Below are 18017 nucleotides of genomic sequence, written 5' to 3'. Positions count from 1 at the left end.
TTTGCGGCCCCCCAGCAGGGCTCTTTCTGGAGCCTGTGGCCACCCCGCTGGGCTGTTCCTAGAGCCCGCCGCCGCCCACTCAGCCTCTTCGCAGCCACCCATTAAGTTCACGGCATGGGTTGGGGGGCAAAGACTAGAGGTCAGCTGACTGGTGAGGAATGTGAAGTAGGAGGGGCTGGAGGAGACCCTATCTCCTGATTTCGGCATAGGTGTCACTGCTGCGAGACACCACAGAGCTGGAGACACAGTGAGTAACACTACCTGTTATTATAGTTGCCATTAAAAGTCCCCACAACAGTTCTCAGATCAGCAGATGACCTTGATCAAGAGCACCTAAGTTGTTTGATCAGAACTCCCCCCAGCACTGCCACTGATCCCACCCCCCACCAGAACTGCCACTCATCCCATCTCCCTGCCAGCAATGCCACTCATCCCATTCCCCCCACTCCCCACCAAGGAATAAAAATAGAGAATACATGGAAGGGAGAGAAAAAGAGGGGAGGAACAAAGAAAAAGGGAGAGAAAGAATAAGAGAAAGAACAAAAAAGACGGCTAGAGAGAGGGATGGGGGAAAAAAACAAGAAATTAGGATAGAGAGATAAAAGGGAAAGAAAAATATATCATAAGAGGTTTTAATACTATACAAGTGGAAGGCACTCGGGGAGCACTAAATGTCCGTGGGTTAGGGGCGCAAATTACTTGTCTTGCCTTGGGTGCTGGCAACCCACGCTACAAAAATAATTTTACTGTTAAGGGTCCCCACAACTTGGGAAATTTTATCAAGGGGTCACGGCATTAGAGGGGTTGAGAACCACTGTTCTGGAGGCTTGGAGAAGCTTCGGGAAGTTATTGGGTGGAAGCCAAGAGGTCCTGATCTGCATACTGGAGGGAATCTGGCCAATCCCCAGGCAGAAGGCACTGACAGGATGGCTGGGTCAGCCCTTAAATATGGGGGGGGGGGGGGACTGAGCAGCAGGGGAGTCGGGTGGAAGATGGAGTGCTGAGGTTGCTGTTGTGAGGCCTGGGAAGGGACCCTGGGGCTGCGGAGCTGAAGAAAGGAAGGAGAGGAAGCCTAGTAAAGGAATCTCCATTACCTTTGGCATGAGCATGGGAAGATCTGAACAGCAGGAGGCCTGAAAAAAAGTCTTACCCAGTGCAGCTGGGAGCAAAGGGCAGTGTGAGTACCTCAGCACACCCAGGGGCATACAAGGGGAGAGACTGTCAGATGTAGCATACTTTCCAGGGACAGTGTTGAGCTAAATCCCAATCCCTTGTCCTGGGGCAGTCTTGGGAGCAGTCAGGTGAGCTGGTAGTCATGGCAGCCAGGTGGGCTGGTAGTTTCTTCAAGTGTCGGAACGGTGTGAGGTTCTATGAAAGAAACATGATACTTCTGCATACAGTTTGGGACTCTGTGCTACTTCATTAAAGGGGACTGAGAGCTCCTGGTTCGTAAAGAACTCTGCCACTGATGCCTAGAGACTGTGTTTATTGCGGTGGAAGTACAGTCCAGGATCTTCATTTTTCATGTACATAGAGAAGGAAGTGTGTCCTCATCTATTGTTTCTCAAGTCAAGTTTTAGATATTAGGTAAGCACTAGATATGTGCATTCGTTTTCGGCCAAATGCATTTTCGTCCAAATTTCAGGTATTTTCGTTATCAGTTTAACAAACGATAACGAAAGCGCAGAATCTGAAAAATGAAAGATCCGACATAAACAAATGCTTTATTTTCGTTTTCGTTGCTACAGCAGTTCGATATAGATAGGAGATTTGACATGATGCTGACAATAACAATCTGTGTCCATCAAACCTGTGGTTGAATGTGCCTAACCTTAGCTCTATTAGTCCAAGATTATTCTACATAGACAGAAAAGATTCGATATAGAGAGAAAAGATTTGACATAGAGAGAAAAGATTCGACATAGGGGAGAAAAGATCGCTGCTGGAATTGGGTGGGGAAAGTAAAATAAAAATAATGATGATGATGAATGTTATTGGCTGATTGTAACCAAAGAGGAGGAGCAGTAAAATAGCTAGAACTAAGTACACACGTACAGCCAACTTACTTTCATTTACGATTTGCTAGCAGAGAGAGACACACACACACTGAATCACTTCAGAAGACAGTCAGTCTTAGCTGGTCCGTTTGTCAGAGAACCTGAATTATTTAGCAATTAAGCATAAGCACAGCAGCAGAATAGTGAAGCAAGCTACAGTTCAACTTAATTTTTCATAATAATCTGCTGCTATTGTGTTAGTGTTGTGAACTTGATAGTGATACTAGTGTTGCTAGTGTTGTAATAGCCTCAGAGGCTGCCCGTGTTGTGGGGGGGAGAATTTATTATTATAGATTCTATATTATAGATTGAAAAAAGCAGCGAAAAACATACAAACGTCGAATCTTTGGCTTATGGTGTCTGTCGAAAGTTCTAAGAAGATTCGACAGAGAAGCTAAACTATACGGTGTCTTACAGTTTAGCTGCTCAGTCGAATCTTCTTTTGAACATTTGACAGACACCATAAGCCTTCAATGACAGATTCGACCTTAATTAATTTGGATTTTGCAATTTTTAACGAAAAACTAAATAAATAAAAACGAATTTCGGGAGTAACTAGATAAATGTATTTTTCGGACGAAAACGGAATTCCGAAACAAAATATTTCAGTGTGAGCATGTCTAGAAGCACCTGAATGACCACAACATACAGGGATATACAAGGTAATACTGACATATAATCACACACATAGGTTGGACTTGATGGACTTGCGTCTTTTTTCGACTTCACCTACTATGTAACTATGTAAGTTGGGCATCCCATAATCCCTATTCCCCATCTAAGTTGTTTCCCCCAATAAAACAACAAAAACAAGCCCACGGACTGAATACTTGTGTCTGGATGATAAAAAGAAATGCATGTTGCCTGGCTGTGCAGGAATAGTGGGTAAGATCTAGCAGGTCCTGCGGGGGGGTAGCGCTACAAAAAAAAAAGCACACATTTTTTGTATATTTAGAAGTAACATGAGCAATTATTTTCATTGAAAGTTTTTGCGTTTGGTACAATTTTTGGGATGAATAATTTTTTGAAGCATTCATGATGGGATGAATACCACTTTAGTTACATACCTACACTAAAAAGAATTTGGTTTTGGCTGCCTTGGCATTTTTTTTTAAATTTTGGTTTAGGGTTCCCTTTAATATTCATACCAGACCCAAAGGGCCTGGTAATGCACTGTGGGGGAATCCCAGGCCGTTTTTTTTCAATGACGTTTATTAGTATTGCAGAGACCCAACAATTCATTATAGCTGCTGGCGCTACCGCTAGTACTTTTAAATGACTTTCTTTTCCTTTAGAAATGTCATTTTGCTCTCGGACTGTTGTAAACATGGGAAACATGCGCCACTTTACAGGCATACTATAGACACCACCCAGGTACGAAATTTAAAGGAATATTTCGCTTTTATTGTTTCACTTTAAGCATTATTAAAATCACTGCTCCTGAAAAAACGGCCATTTTTAAAACTTTTTTTTCCATTGATACATGTCCCCTGGGGCAGGACCCAGGTCCCCAAACACTTTTTATGACAATAACTTGCATATTAACCCTTAAAATTAACACGTTTGATTCTTCACATTCGTGTCCCATAGAGTTTAAATTTTTTTCCTGTTCGCATGTTCTGCTGCGAACCGAACAGGGGGGTGTTCGACCCATCCCTAGTCCTTTTTAATTATCATTTATTATCTTCTTCCTCCTCTGGGCTTCTCTCGCTTCTTCCTCCAGTCTTCTCCTTCTCCTGGTGTTCTTCTTCCTCCACCACCACTCCCGCCGAGGACCCTCATCTGATGCTGCATCCCGCTGATCTGCCCACGCCAATGTCAAGCATTTCTTAAATAATGATGGGGCGTGGCCATCAGATGACGTCATCTGAATGCCCCCGTGACGTCATGGACCCATTATGCCCCGGGCGGTGACGTCACGAGGGGCGGGGCCTCCTGATAATGTCATCGGATGGTCACACCCCCATCGTTATCTAAGAAATGCTTCACATCGGCGCGGACAGATCAGTGGGACGCAGCATCGGAGGAGGGTCGTTGAGCAGCGGCGGAGGAAGAAGAAGACCGGACAAAGAAGACAAGAGAAAGAAGAAGACCGGAAGAAGAAGTGGGAGAAAAAGACCTGAGGAAGAAGGAGAAGACTGGAGGGAGAAGGAGAAGACCGGAGGAAGAAGCAGGAGAAGCCCGCAGGAGGAGGAAGACATTATTAATAAAGGACTTGTCAAAAACTGTCTAACTGTCTATTGTGTTTTGTCACACTACACTACTTTTTTTAGTGAATAGGTAGGGGTAAAATGTACCCGATACCCATTCACATAGGGGGGGATCTGGTGGCGATAAGCCCCCCACCTGTAGAGCAGACCCCGACAACCACCGGGCAAGGGTTGTCAAGAAGAGGCCCTTGTCCCCATCAAAATGGGTGCAAGGTGCTTTGGGGTGAGGGGGGCGCAAAGCACCCACCTCCCATGTTGAGGGCATGCAGTCTGGTATGGTTCAGATGGGGGCGCTCGCTTGTCCCCTCCCTTTCCTGACCTGCCGGGTTGCATTTTTGGATAAGGGTCTGGTATGGATTTTGGGGGGGGCCCACGCCATTTTTTTTTTAAATTTTGGCGTGGGGGGGGTCCCTCCGAATCCATAGGCCTGGAATGGACCGGGGGGACACCCCACGCTGTTTTTTTCACGGTTTTTTTTAAGCCGCCAATGACTCATCGATTGTTAACAATGCAGTGACCGGCTTCCAGGCCCCCTCTTTAGCAACCAGCTATATACAGTGTAAAAAAATAAATAAAAATTTACATAAATGATTACATGCGATAAAAAAAGTCCAATTCACAAAAAATATAATGATTATGCAGTTATACTCTGCCCCCCCACCCCAAAGCACCTTGTCTCCATGTTCATAGAGACAAGGGCCTCTTTCCCACAACCCTGGGCTGTGGTTGTGGGTGTTTGCGGGTGGGGGGCTTATCGGAATCCCCAGATCCCGATCCCCTCCCATGTGAATGAGTATGGGGCATATTGTACCCCTAGTCATTCACCAAAAAAGTGTCAAAAAGAAACAAAAACACACACAGTTTTTGACAATTCCTTTATAAAAAAAAGTAGATCCAACATCAATCACAGTGCCCGCCACACCATGGGACCAGAAAAAGAAGAAAAAAAACTCCTGCCTCAATGAAGGCTCCTGCCTACTGCCTGCTCCGCCGCTTGGCAGTTCTTAAATATATATTGTGATGTCATCGGCCAGGAGCATGCTGAGGCAGAGCCCCCCCTGCCCCAGAGGGCATGTGCCCTGGTATGGTTCAGGGGGGGGCGCTCGCTTGTCCCCTCCCTTTGTATGACCTGCCGGGCTGCAAGCTTGGATAAAGGTCTGGTATGAATTTTGGGGGGACCCCACGCCATTTTTTAAAAAATTTGCTGTGGGGTTTCTCTTAAAGTCCATACCAGACCCAAAGGGCCTGGTATGCATTTGGTGGGCAATTCTAAGAACTGGACAATTCTTAGTGAATTTAACATTTGCACAATTGTTTCCACATGCGTTATTTTACCGCATTTTTTTCAGCATTTATTTCGTGAATTGACCCCATAGCCCAAAAATAATTGAAAACCTCCAAAATACCACCCCCTTGAAACATAAGGCCTTATTTTAGAAGGGAAGCTTCGTTAAAAAAAAAGTTTGCCACAGATACAGACAGGACAGCTGTTTACAGTAGCTGCTGACCTCAGGTCAACCACAACATAAAAAAAATCTCCCAATAATGGGATTAAAATAGTAGTAAGTGGTTGCTATCCAGTAGTCAGAATGTAAGTACAGTTTTTCCCACTATCTTCATCCCTTCTTTGTGGTTTTTTTGCTTTCCCTATCCTTTCCCTTCAACAACTTCCAATGCATGGTACCAGCAATCCTGAACCTCATTCCTAGTGGAGAGGAGAGGTTTGAACTCATTGAGCAGAACAACATAAACCACTAGATTAAAAAATAAGTACAGGTTTGTTGCCCCTTCTGACATAGAATCTGGGTATGATTCTAGCAATCATTTTATGTATCCAATATTTCCAATATATTACAAATCAAATCATACCCATATTGTTTTATTAATGTAAAAAAAAATTGAAATGCATTGTACTGTAAGTGATAACAGTTGCTGAATAATTTGTCTCCAAACAATATGAGAACTTTTGAGTTTCTGTACTGCCTATTTACATAGGTTTGGTCAAATGCATAATTTTCTTCATGGCTGGCAATTAATCAATAATAATCAATGATAATATACGAGTAGAAAAAATGGAATATGGCTGGAAGATCTTCAATATGTAAGGCACCTCATCCCAAATTTTGTTCAAAAATTTGAGTAGGAATAGAGAAAAGGAATTATAGCGGTCCCAAAAAATATAGTCATTACAAAAAATACATAAAACGTTTAATTTCATTTAATATAAAGGTAAAAGCAAAAAAAAAAAATATTTTATATACATACATGGGTGTACATGAGGCTATGTTAGCCCTTTTGTCTGGGATACAATTTATCCCGACCATGTTTCTATATTATATTGATACAACTCTTTCCTTCTAATATGCTAGGTCTTTGTTGGCCACCTGCAGCCACATTTAGTTGCAGTGCAATTCTGTTGATTCCCTTTGGGGTGGTCTTGGTGCCTTATTTGCCATCGGAGATAACGAGGTAGGTATTGGGATGTGTGGGGTTTACCAGTCATGGGGAGCCATTTATAGCCATGCCATGCTTCCAGCACCTAAAAAATACAAATTATGCATTTATATATGTTAATTATTATTAATATGTATATTTTTTGTGTGCTTTTTTGTTTTATTGTCTAGAATCTACATTTTGTACAGGTTAACATCATTTTCCCTGAAGAAGCCAATGCCTTGGCGAAACATGTAGGAATTTATTACCTGTAACCTATATTGGCCTCTTAACACCTGGGCTTGTCTCTAATGTATATTCCCTTGTTTTGTCCTTGTCTATACACCCATGTATGTATATAAAATATATTTTTTTTTGCTTTTACGTTTGTATTAAATAAAATTAAAATTTTTATGTATTTTTTGTAATGACTATATTTTTTGGCACTGTTATAATCCCTTTTCTCTATTCCTACTCAAATTTCTGAATAATAATATATATGTTCCTTAGCAAAAATGTCCTGCACAAAGGGAAATATTTCTGAATAATAAATATGTATATTTCTAGTTGTAACTTATAAGTATGGTATGTCATCTGTGGATCTCTTATGCCGCGTACACACGAGCTGACTTTTCAGCATCAAAGGTCCGACGGTCTTTCCGGATGTACGACGGACTTTCGAACGACCGGACTTGCCCACACACGAACATACTAAAGTCCGGTCGAAAGTCCGTTGGCTTGAACGTGATGACGTACGAAGGGACTAGAATAGGGAAGTTCATAGCCAGTAGCCAATAGCTGCCCTTGCATCCTTTTTTGTCCGTCGGACATGTGTAAACTTTTTAATGCTTTCCTCCAACAAGCACCTATACCCTCTGACATGCAGAGGTCCTTTCTCACATTAATCCCAAAACCCGATAAAGACCCTGCCCTTTGTGCTAGTTATAGGCCAATTGCATTCCTAAATTCCGACCTAAAAATTTTTACAAAGCTCCTATCTATACACCTGAATGCGATTTTGCCATCCCTGATACATAAAGACCAGGTGGGTTTTGTCCCCCTCCGCCAAGCGGGGATAACACGAGACAGGTCATTGATCTGATAGATGTGGCGAACAGGGAAGGCCAGGAGTCCTTGGTCTTGAGACTGGACGCAGAAAAGGCATTTGATCGCCTTGGCTGGCCTTTCCTGTTCACCACGTTAAGACATATGGGCTTTCGGGGAGCCTTTTTGCCGGCCATTCAACATTTATATACTAACCTCACGTCCCAGGTTAAGACCCCTTTTGCTCTGTTCCCCACTTTCTCAATAGCGAATGGAATCCGTCAGGGATGCCCGCTCTCTCCTTTATTGTTTGCATTGTGTGTTGAGCCCCTGGCGGCGTCCATTCGCGGAAACCCGAATATTCGGGGTGTTTCGGTCCGAGGGAGGGAGTTTAAATTAGCATTGTTTGCGGACGATGTAATTCTTACCCTCACTCAACCTAGAATATCACTGCCGAATTGGATACCTACAAATCCCTTTCCGGATACAAAATGAATGCATCCAAATCTGAAGCAGTCCCAATTAATATCTCGGTTGCAGAAGTACAACATCTCCAGCAGTTCCCCTATTACTGGAAGACCTCGGCCCTGAAATATTTAGGGGTCCAAATTACACCGTCCTATACGTCCCTATTCCCTCCCCTCTTCCGCCAAATAAGGGATCTCTTACAAAAATGGAAAACCCACCATATTTCCCTTTTGGGCAGGGTGGCGTCTGTAAAGATGACCAATCTCCCCAAACTTCTGTACTTGTTCCAGACATTGCCCATTCCAGTCCCCTATGGACAATTGCGGAAGCTTCAGGCGGACCTGGTGCGCTTTGTCTGGAACTACAAGAGACACAGGATACCCCGCTCAGTGCTAGTGGCTTCTCGAACGGACGGGTTTTGGTATTTCCCAACTTGGTGAAGTATTATCAAGCGTCTCAATTGAGGGCCATCACCTTCTGGTTCCCCCAAAGGGCATATAATAAATAGATGGAAATTGAGAAGATATGGCTAGCTCCCATACACCCAAATAGCCTGCTCTGGAGCGTGAACGCGAGGGTGGACCCGGAGAGACTCTTGGGGTCAATGACCCTACTTAGATCGCTCTGGCGTAGACTTTCTCAGGCCCATGGGCTCAGCTCAGAGAGGTCACTCCTCACATCTTTTCTTTATAACCCCGACATGCCTGCCGGCCTTACACGCCAGATGTCTCTGCCTTGGGCAACATGGAACCTTTTTCATATGGGACACCTGGTGGACCCCAGGTCACGTAGAATGCTATCGTTTACCCAATTACAGACAAAATATGACTTGCCTCGCCAGGTGTTTTATGGATATTTGCAGATACGTCACTACGCCCAGTCTATTTCCCCGAATCTCCAATTTGCAGCGCCATCCCCTTTCGAGAGCATAATTCTAGAAGGAACGGCACGCCGAGGTTTGATATCCGATATCTACCGGCTGCTTAATTCCCACGCTATTGCCATTCAAGGTAAGCATGCATACATGCTTCGATGGGAAAAAGCTCTGGGGGAAGTAATTCCAGAGGCAACATGGCGGATGATCTGGTTTCAGGCAGCAAAAAGCTCCTACTGTACAATTTATAAGGAGAACTCATACAAAATTCTCTATTTTTGGTACCTGACACCGGGCATACTTAATGCTTTATATCCCTTCTGCTCGGATAGGTGCTGGCGCTGCGGGGGAGACAGGGGCACCCTCTACCACATATATTGGAGCTGCACCAAGATTGTCCCTTTTTGGACAGAGACACAGCTCCTGTTATCCCGCCTTTTGGGAGTGCAGGTCCCCCTGACTCCAAAACTATTTTTACTAGGGGTGTCTCCTCTACTGATTCCCAAGTCCTCTAAAAAATTGCTAAGACATATTATAACAGCTGCTCGATGCCTGGTTGCCCTCCATTGGAAAAGGCACCCCAAAAGATGTAGAACTTATGGAAAAGATGACAGCTAGACTACAAGATAGACTGGAAATGCACAATAAGGTCTGGGAGGAGTGGCAACGCCATGAGGATCCGCCTTAAGCCGAGGGTCGAGCCTCCATTCCTACCCCCTATACCCTCCCTTCCTACCCTTTCCTTTGTCTTACCCCTCTCTGTACTTTCTGACCTGTTTTTCTTGTTTCTTCTTACCTTTTTCTCCTTGTTTTTTTCTGCTTATGTAATAACCTGTAGCAGAACTAGCTCGAGACTTGATGCTTTAGGTAGTAGGCCAGATATGACAATGCATCACTCACAGTGCTATGTATGGACACAATGTATGCATAGACTGTTGATCTCATGTTGACTTCTGTACATTACAGTGCACAGGATATGTTTATCTTCTGTTTGATAAGCTTCATAAAATAAAAATGTTATTTGAAAAAAAAAAAAAACATGGACAGTGTCAGTAGGGCAGTGGACGGTGTCAGTAGCGCAGTGGACTTTGGGGAAATCGCCACTGCACAGGGTGATTATGATGTGCCCAGGCACACCTGGCATACCCCTTGCACACACCTATGCGTAACACATGCTTTACTGGTGTCTAAGAAAACTGCTTATTTATGCCAGCTCGACGTTTACACAAAAGCAAAATAACTACATGAAGATCGAGCAAACAGAGCAGCCTGGATAGCACAGATAAATCACTTTTTAATAGATGGAATGTAGGTACAACTACATAACACCAGGCAAAACAACTCCCATCCAATATCAGGTCACAAATACAGGTACAATTCTAGTTTATCAACCAAGCTGGCATAAATTGTCCGGACATGCTAATACTAAAAGGGACCAAGCTGGTACCCTGTGCAAAAAAAATGTACCTATCTTTTTTTCCCTGGTCCACTCAGTGTCCATTACCACAGTGCCATCTCTGCATCCTACAGTGCCTTGCAAAAGTATTCACTCCCTATGGCATTTTTCGTGTTTTGTTGCCTCACAACCTGGAAGTAACATGGATTGTTTGAGGATTTGCATCATTTAATTTACAGAACATGCCCACAACTTTGAAGGTGTTTTTTTTTTATGGTGAAGCAAACAAAAAATAGGACAAAATAGCAGAAAAAGCCAATGTGCATAACTATTCACCCCCTAAAGTCAATACTTTGTAGAGCCACCTTTGTGGCTATCACAGCTCCAAGTCGCTTTGGATAAGTCTCTATGAGCTTGCCACATCTTACCACTGGGATTTTTGCCCATTCCTCCTTGCAAAACTGCTCCAGCTCCTTCAAGTTGGATGGTTTGCGCTCGTGAACAGCAATCTTTAAGTCTGACCACAGATTTTCTATTGGATTGAGGTCTGGGCTTTGACTAGGCCATTCCAACACATTTACATGTTTCCCCTTAAACCACTCAAGTGTTGCTTTAGCAGTGTGTTTGGGGTCATTGTCCTGCTGGAAGATGAACCTCCGTCCTAGCCTCAAATCACACACAGAGTGGTACAGGTTTTGCTCAAGAATATCACTGTATTTAGCACCATCCATCTTTCCCTCAACTCTGACCAGTATCCCAGTTCCGACTGCTGAAAAACATCCCCACAGCATGATGCTGCCACCACCATGTTTCACTGTGGGGATGGTGTTCTTTGGGTGATGTGATGTGTTGGGTTTGCGCCAGACATACCGTTTTCTTTGATGGCCAAAAAGTTCAATTTTAGTCTCATCAGACCAGAGCACCTTCCTCCATACATTTTGGGAGTCTCCCACATGCCTTTTCGCAAACTCAAAATGTGCCATTTTGTTTTTTGCTGAAAGTAATGGCTTTCTTCTGGCCACCCTGACATAAAGCCCAACTCTATGGAGCGTACGGCCTATTATCGTCCTATGTACATAGTTACATGGTTACATAGTAGGTGAGGTTAAAAAAAGACACAAGTCCATCAAGTCCAACCTATGTGTGTGATTATATGTCAGTATTACATTGTATATCCCTGTATGTTGCGGTCGTTCAGGTGCTTATCTAATAGTTTCTTGAAACTATCAATGCCCCCCACTGAGACCACCGCCCATGGAAGGGAATTCCACATCCTTGCTGCTCTTACAGTAAAGAACCCTCTACGTAGTTTAAGGTTAAACCTCTTTTCTTCTCATTTTAATGAGTGGCCATGAGTCTTGTTAAACTCCCTTCTGCGAAAAAGTTTTATCCCTATTGTGGGGTCACCAGTTTGGTATTTGTATATTGAAATCATATCCCCTCTCAAGTGTCTCTTCTCCAGAGAGAATAAGTTCAGTGCTCGCAACCTTTCCTCATAACTAATATCCTCCAGACACTTTATTAGCTTTGTTGCCCTTCTTTGTACTCGCTCCATTTCCAGTACATCCTTCCTGAGGACTGGTGCCCAGAACTGGACAGCATACTCTAGGTGCGGCCGGACCAGAGTCTTGTAGAGCGGGAGAATTATCATTTTATCTCTGGAGTTGATCCCCTTTTTAATGCATGCCAATATTCTGTTTGCTTTGTTAGCAGCAGCTTGGCATTGCATGCCATTGCTGAGCCTATCATCTACTAGGACCCCCAGGTCCTTTTCCATCCTAGATTCCCCCAGAGGTTCTTCCCCCAGTGTATAGATTGCATTCATATTTTTGCCACCCAAATGCATTATTTTACATTTTTCTACATTTGCCATGTAGTTGCCCATCCCATTAATTAATTTGTTCAGATCTTTTTGCAAGGTTTCCACATCCTGCGGAGAAGTTATTGCCCTGCTTAGCTTAGTATCATTCGCAAATAAAGAGATTGAACTGTTTACACCCCATCCTCCAGGTTGTTTATGAATAGATTAAATAGGATTGGTCCCAGCACAGAAACCCGGGGGACCCCACTAGCCACCCCTGACCATTCCGAGTACTTCCAATGTATCACTACCCTCTGAACTCGCCATTGTAGCCAATTTTCAATCCATGTACTCACCCTATGGTCCATGCCAACGGACCTTATTTTGTACAGCAAACGTTTATGGGAAACTGTGCCAAATGCTTTTGCAAGAACCAGATACACCACGTCTATGGCCTTCCTTTATCTAGATGGCAACTCACCTCCTCATAGAAGGTTAATAGATTGGTTTGTCAAGAAAGATTCTTCATTAATCCATGCTGATTACTGCTAATGATACCGTTCTCATTACTAAAATCTTGTATATTGTCCCTTATCATCCCCTCCAAGAGTTTGCATACTATTGATGTTAGGCTAACTGGTCTGTAATTCCCAGGGATGTATTTTGGGCCCTTTTTAAATATTGGTGCTACACTGGCTTTTCTCCAATCAGCTGGTACAGATACAGATACAGCTACTCCAGTCTCTGCTGTGGAACTCTGCAGCTCCTCCAGGGTTACCTTAGGTCTCTGTGCTGCCTCTCTGATTAATGCCCTCCTTGTCCGGTCCGTGAGTTTTGGTGTGCGGCCGTCTCTTGGCAGGTTTGCTGTTGTGCCATGTTCTTTCCATTTGGTTATGACAGATTTGATGGTGCTCCTAGGGATCATCAAAGATTTGGATATTTTCTTATAATCTAAACCCTGACTTATACTTCTCAACAACATTGTCCCTTACTTGTTTGGAGAATCACTTGGTCTTCATGGCAGCGTTTGGTTGTGGTGCCTCTTGCTTAAGTGTTGCAGCCTCTGGGGCCTTTCAGAAAGGTGTGTATATGTAATGACAGATCATGTGACACTTAGATTGCACACAGGTGGACATCATTTCATTAATTGTGTTACTTCTAAAGGTAATTGGTTGCACCAGAGCTTTTAATGGGCTTCATAACAAAGGGGGTGAATACATACGCGTATATGGAAAAATGCAGCGCATGTGCAAATGAATATATGTGTTTATAATGGTAAAACAGTGCTGAAATAAATAGTTAACCACAGGTGAGTTAAAACAAAAACGTCCGTGGATGGATGTGAATGTCCAACTGCACAGGAGGTGTAGGTACTCCAGGGGATGGTGGTGGTCTGATGGTTGTCAGAAGTCACCTAGCATCTTAAAACGACTTCCCAACAGGATGGGTCATTCAGAGGAAATGGTGTCAGCGACAGGGAATCGCATGCGCAGTTTGTCACCAATGACGTGGAGTGAGAGGTCTGGCACCGCCAATCCTTTGGGTTGTGGTCTGTATGGATCTCCGACAGCAACCGGATGGGTCCTCACACCGAACCGTCCAAGCGTAAATCAGGAGTTTCCAAAAAGGACACCAAAAGAGGGGGGGGCGGTTGGAGGTACTGGGCCTCATGCGGTAAATGTGAAAACAAAAGGAATATGCCTCCACATGGTGCAGATAAAAAAGGGTGTTTTTATTGAAAAAAACAACCATAAACAAATAAAAACGTGATCACTCTCCTTGTTGCCCATTTGTTTTTATGTATCGTGATCACGTTTTTATTTGTTTATGGTTGTTTTTTTCAATAAAAACACCCTTTTTTATCTGCACCATGTGGAGGCATATTCCTTTTGTTTTCACATTTACCGCATGAGGCCCAGTACCTCCAACCGCCCCCCCTCTTTTGGTGTCCTTTTTGGAAACTCCTGATTTACGCTTGGACGGTTCGGTGTGAGGACCCATCCGGTTGCTGTCGGAGATCCATACAGACCACAACCCAAAGGATTGGCGGTGCCAGACCTCTCACTCCACGTCATTGGTGACAAACTGCGCATGCAATTCCCTGTCACTGACATGGGAATCCACGGGATTCGGTAAGAGTCTTTTTTGCATTTCCTCTGAATGACCCATCCTGTTAGGAAGTCGTTTTAAGATGCTAGGTGACTTCTGACAACCATCAGACCACCACCATCCCCTGGAGTACCTACACCTCCTGTACAGTTGGACATTCACATCCATCCACGGACGTTTTTGTTTTAACTCACCTGTGGTTAACTATTTATTTCAGCACTGTTTTACCATTATAAACACATATATTCATTTGCACATGCGCTGCATTTTTCCATATACTAGTTCATTGTTTTTGTCAGACTGTATGCAGCAGCTTCCATTTATTCCATTGGTTAGCGCAGTGTTTTCTATCTATTTTGTGAATACATACGCACATGCCAATTATCAGTTTTTTATTTCTGAAAAATAGTTTTATGTATATATTTTTCTAATTTTACTTCACCAACTTAGACTATTGTGTTCTGTTCCATCACATATAATTCAGATTAAAAAACCATTGAACTAAAGGCTGTAATGTAACAAAATAGGTAAAAAGCCAAGGGGGGGGGGGGTGAATACTTTTGCAAGACACCGTATTTCTACTTCAGTGTGCTTCTTTGATGGGATTGCCTTAAAAATGTATTTGTAACCTACTGCTGGACAGGAGTCATGTTGCCTGGTGATATGCTTGGATTGAGTTGTTTCATCGTAAGTGCAATTTTATCTATATTCTAATTATTAAAAAGTAATTTATCTGCACTATCCAGTATACTGCCTCATTGTTAAGCTATTATTTCTCTATTTGGCATTGCAAAATTTGGTGAACTACTATATTTTAAATTCATGGCTGACATTTGCCCTTAGCAAATAAAATATGAACATAAAATATGAAAATGATGATTTAACACATAACAATAAGAAATCATTTTGATAAAATATAAAGTACTATGTAATGAACTCAGAATTATATTTCTAACTGTATAACGGAATGTGCTCTATGATAAACAGGAAAAAGCAATAAAAGAAAATGATTACTGGTTATGAAGTGGAATGTGTGCCAGGAAAGGTGCTGTAAGTCTCCATAAAAGTAAATAAAAGTTGAATAATCCTTCCATATTTATTTAGCTATCCAAAGGTGACCTGCTGCAACTGTTTAGTCAGTAATGAAAAGGAAATAAAGCATGTGCTAATTGGAGTGTCATCAATAACCTTTGGCCCACCTCGACTCCCACTTCTTTTCACTGCTCCTTTAAATTACCAACACATTATTATTATTATTATACAGGATTTATATAGCGCCAACAGTTTGCGCAGCGCTTAACAAAATAAAGGCAGACATTACAGTTACATTACAATTTGGTACAAGAGGAATCAGAGGGCATGAACACATGATACTTATTTTCAGGGGCGTTGCTAGGTCTACAAAAGATCTGGGGCTAGAGTCCATAGCAGCGTAGTAAAGAAAGTCATACGCTTGGGCAGGCATACACATGTATATACACTAATATAAGTGTGTGTGTGTATATATCCCCAGAGAGCCCCCCACTTACATCAGGGTCCCCAGAGAGCCTCCCTTACATCAGGGTCTCCAGAGAGCCTCCTCCTTACATCAGGGTTTCCAGAGAGCCCACCTTACATTAGGGTCCTCAGAGAGCCTCCCCGTTACATTAGGGTCCCCAGAGAGCCTTCCCCTTAAATCAGGGTCCCCAGAGAGCCTCCCCCTTAAAATCAGGGTCCCCAGAGAGCCCCTCCCCTGCATCAGGGTCCCCAGAGAGTCCCCCACTTACATCAGGGTCCCCAGAGAACCTCCCCTCCCCTTGGGGACCCTTGCAGAGACTCGGGGCTATGGACCCCAGATTCGGGGCTATAGCCCCAAAAGCCACCCCCTAGCGACGCCACTGCTTATTTTACAGAGTTCTGATAGAAAAGCTGCCACAACACCCATAGATGTGCAAATTAATGACAATATTCATTTTACTATCATGGCTGAAATTCAAAGTCTCAAAATAGTGTTTTCTGTGTTCTTAATGGGAAAATAACAAACTGGATAGGTCTTATTTTCCACTGAAAAAACTGAACATTACATTAACCTCCAAAAGAAAAAAAAACACTGTATGTACATATACAGTATTCAGTATTTTTATACTTTTACCAACACTGCCAACTTCTCCCCACCCTGCAAGTGTTCCTTCTCACAACCATCCTATTGCCTGTGTTGACCCCAACTACCTAACTTTTTGCTGCAATTCTTGCTAAGTCTTCACATTTTTAACTTACAGCTACATTCTTATGTTCTCCATCTTCCCCTGCCATGTTTGCATTTCTCCCCACAGCCATCTGTATTTTTCCACACCTCTGCCCCCAACTTTACCATACTATACACTAAAAAACTTTAAAAAAAAAAAACTTAAAAAAAAATTAATAATTATAATATATAAAAATATATAATGACAAATGATAAATACAAAGTTTTGATTCATAAACACGTTTAAATACAACAACCCTTTCAAATGATTGTGTATTCCAAACATCTAAATTTGAATGGCTGTCATCAAAAAGTAAACATTTTGCAAGGGCATAAAATTATAATCACACAATCAGCTATTTATATTGTAAAACAAATATTCAAATCTTAATCTGTATTATCACAGCTCAATACCTCAAAGAAAGAAATCTTAAAAAGGACACTTTAAAGTTAAAGCCAACAGAAAAGTAATTCTTGGCATACATGTAGTGTCATTCAGTCAAAAAAAACTCTCTTATCATTTGGAAATTTATACGGAAATATTGCATCTTTGAGATAAAGCCTTTGATTGGTCTAAAGGTGACCAAGAAACTTGCAGTCTTACAATATAAAAAGAATCATTTCAGATAGTTGATCTCATATCTTTCCAAAGTGAGAAGAGACAAATCATGAAGTGGGTGGTGTTCACGTTTATATGCCTTCAGCTGTCAGAGGGGCTGGTAAGGTGAGTCCCACCCATACTGTATAGAACTTTCCCTTAGCATGAACAGAGAATGTCTTATGCTAGCCAAAGAGGGCATATTTTCCCCTATTATAATATAAATTTCATTTTTATTTTATTGTTTGAGTTTATTGGTAAATGATGACAAAAAGTGTTTCATATTTCAGCTACAGTGACTTGAATGATAATGCATTTATTTGTGAATGGCCAGGCAGGTGTATGATTTATTGTATTGGGTGCAACAAGTGGCAAGACACTCTGCTCCTTTGCAGTGGTTATTTGAAAGTTTTCTGTGCATTGCCCTGTTACGGTTATCTATGAAAATGATCCTGCTCTTCCACTTCCATTATTTCTGCACTGAAAAAATAAATGAAAGTGCTTTTCCATGTCATAATTATTTTATTGCTTCCCTTTTCAATCTGAAAATGAACAGTTAAATTAGCCAATGAGATAAGTGTTTAGGTATTCTGGCAGCTGCAGGAGCAGCTGTTGGTAGAATACAATAGCTAGCAATTGAGATTCAGCATGGCTGAGGAAATCTAGTAATGCTAAAATCATAACATATAGTATCTCACAAAAGTTAGTACACCCCTCAGATGTTTGTAAATATTTTATTATATCAGTGACAACACTAAAGAAATGACACTTTGCTACAATGTAAAGTAGTGAGAGTGTGCAAC

General features: G+C 42.3%; 1 protein-coding gene across 1 annotated transcript in view; it reads left to right on the top strand.

Moving 5' to 3' along the window:
• The first annotated feature begins 17182 nt into the window (after positions 1-17182).
• Positions 17183-18017, top strand: part of LOC141128562 (gastricsin-like) — a 29914-nt gene continuing 29079 nt past the window's right edge. Inside the window, exon 1 of the mRNA XM_073615921.1 lies at positions 17183-17340. Within this exon, the coding sequence (XP_073472022.1) occupies positions 17285-17340 (56 nt within the window). The 5' untranslated portion in view covers positions 17183-17284. The remainder of the gene's footprint in view (positions 17341-18017) is intronic.

This window comes from Aquarana catesbeiana, linkage group LG02 (genome assembly GCF_042186555.1).
Source record: "Aquarana catesbeiana isolate 2022-GZ linkage group LG02, ASM4218655v1, whole genome shotgun sequence".
In the NCBI taxonomy this organism is placed as follows: Eukaryota; Metazoa; Chordata; class Amphibia; order Anura; family Ranidae; genus Aquarana; species Aquarana catesbeiana.
Note: the sequence above shows the minus strand (reverse complement) of the source record. Positions and strands in the feature narration are given on the sequence as shown.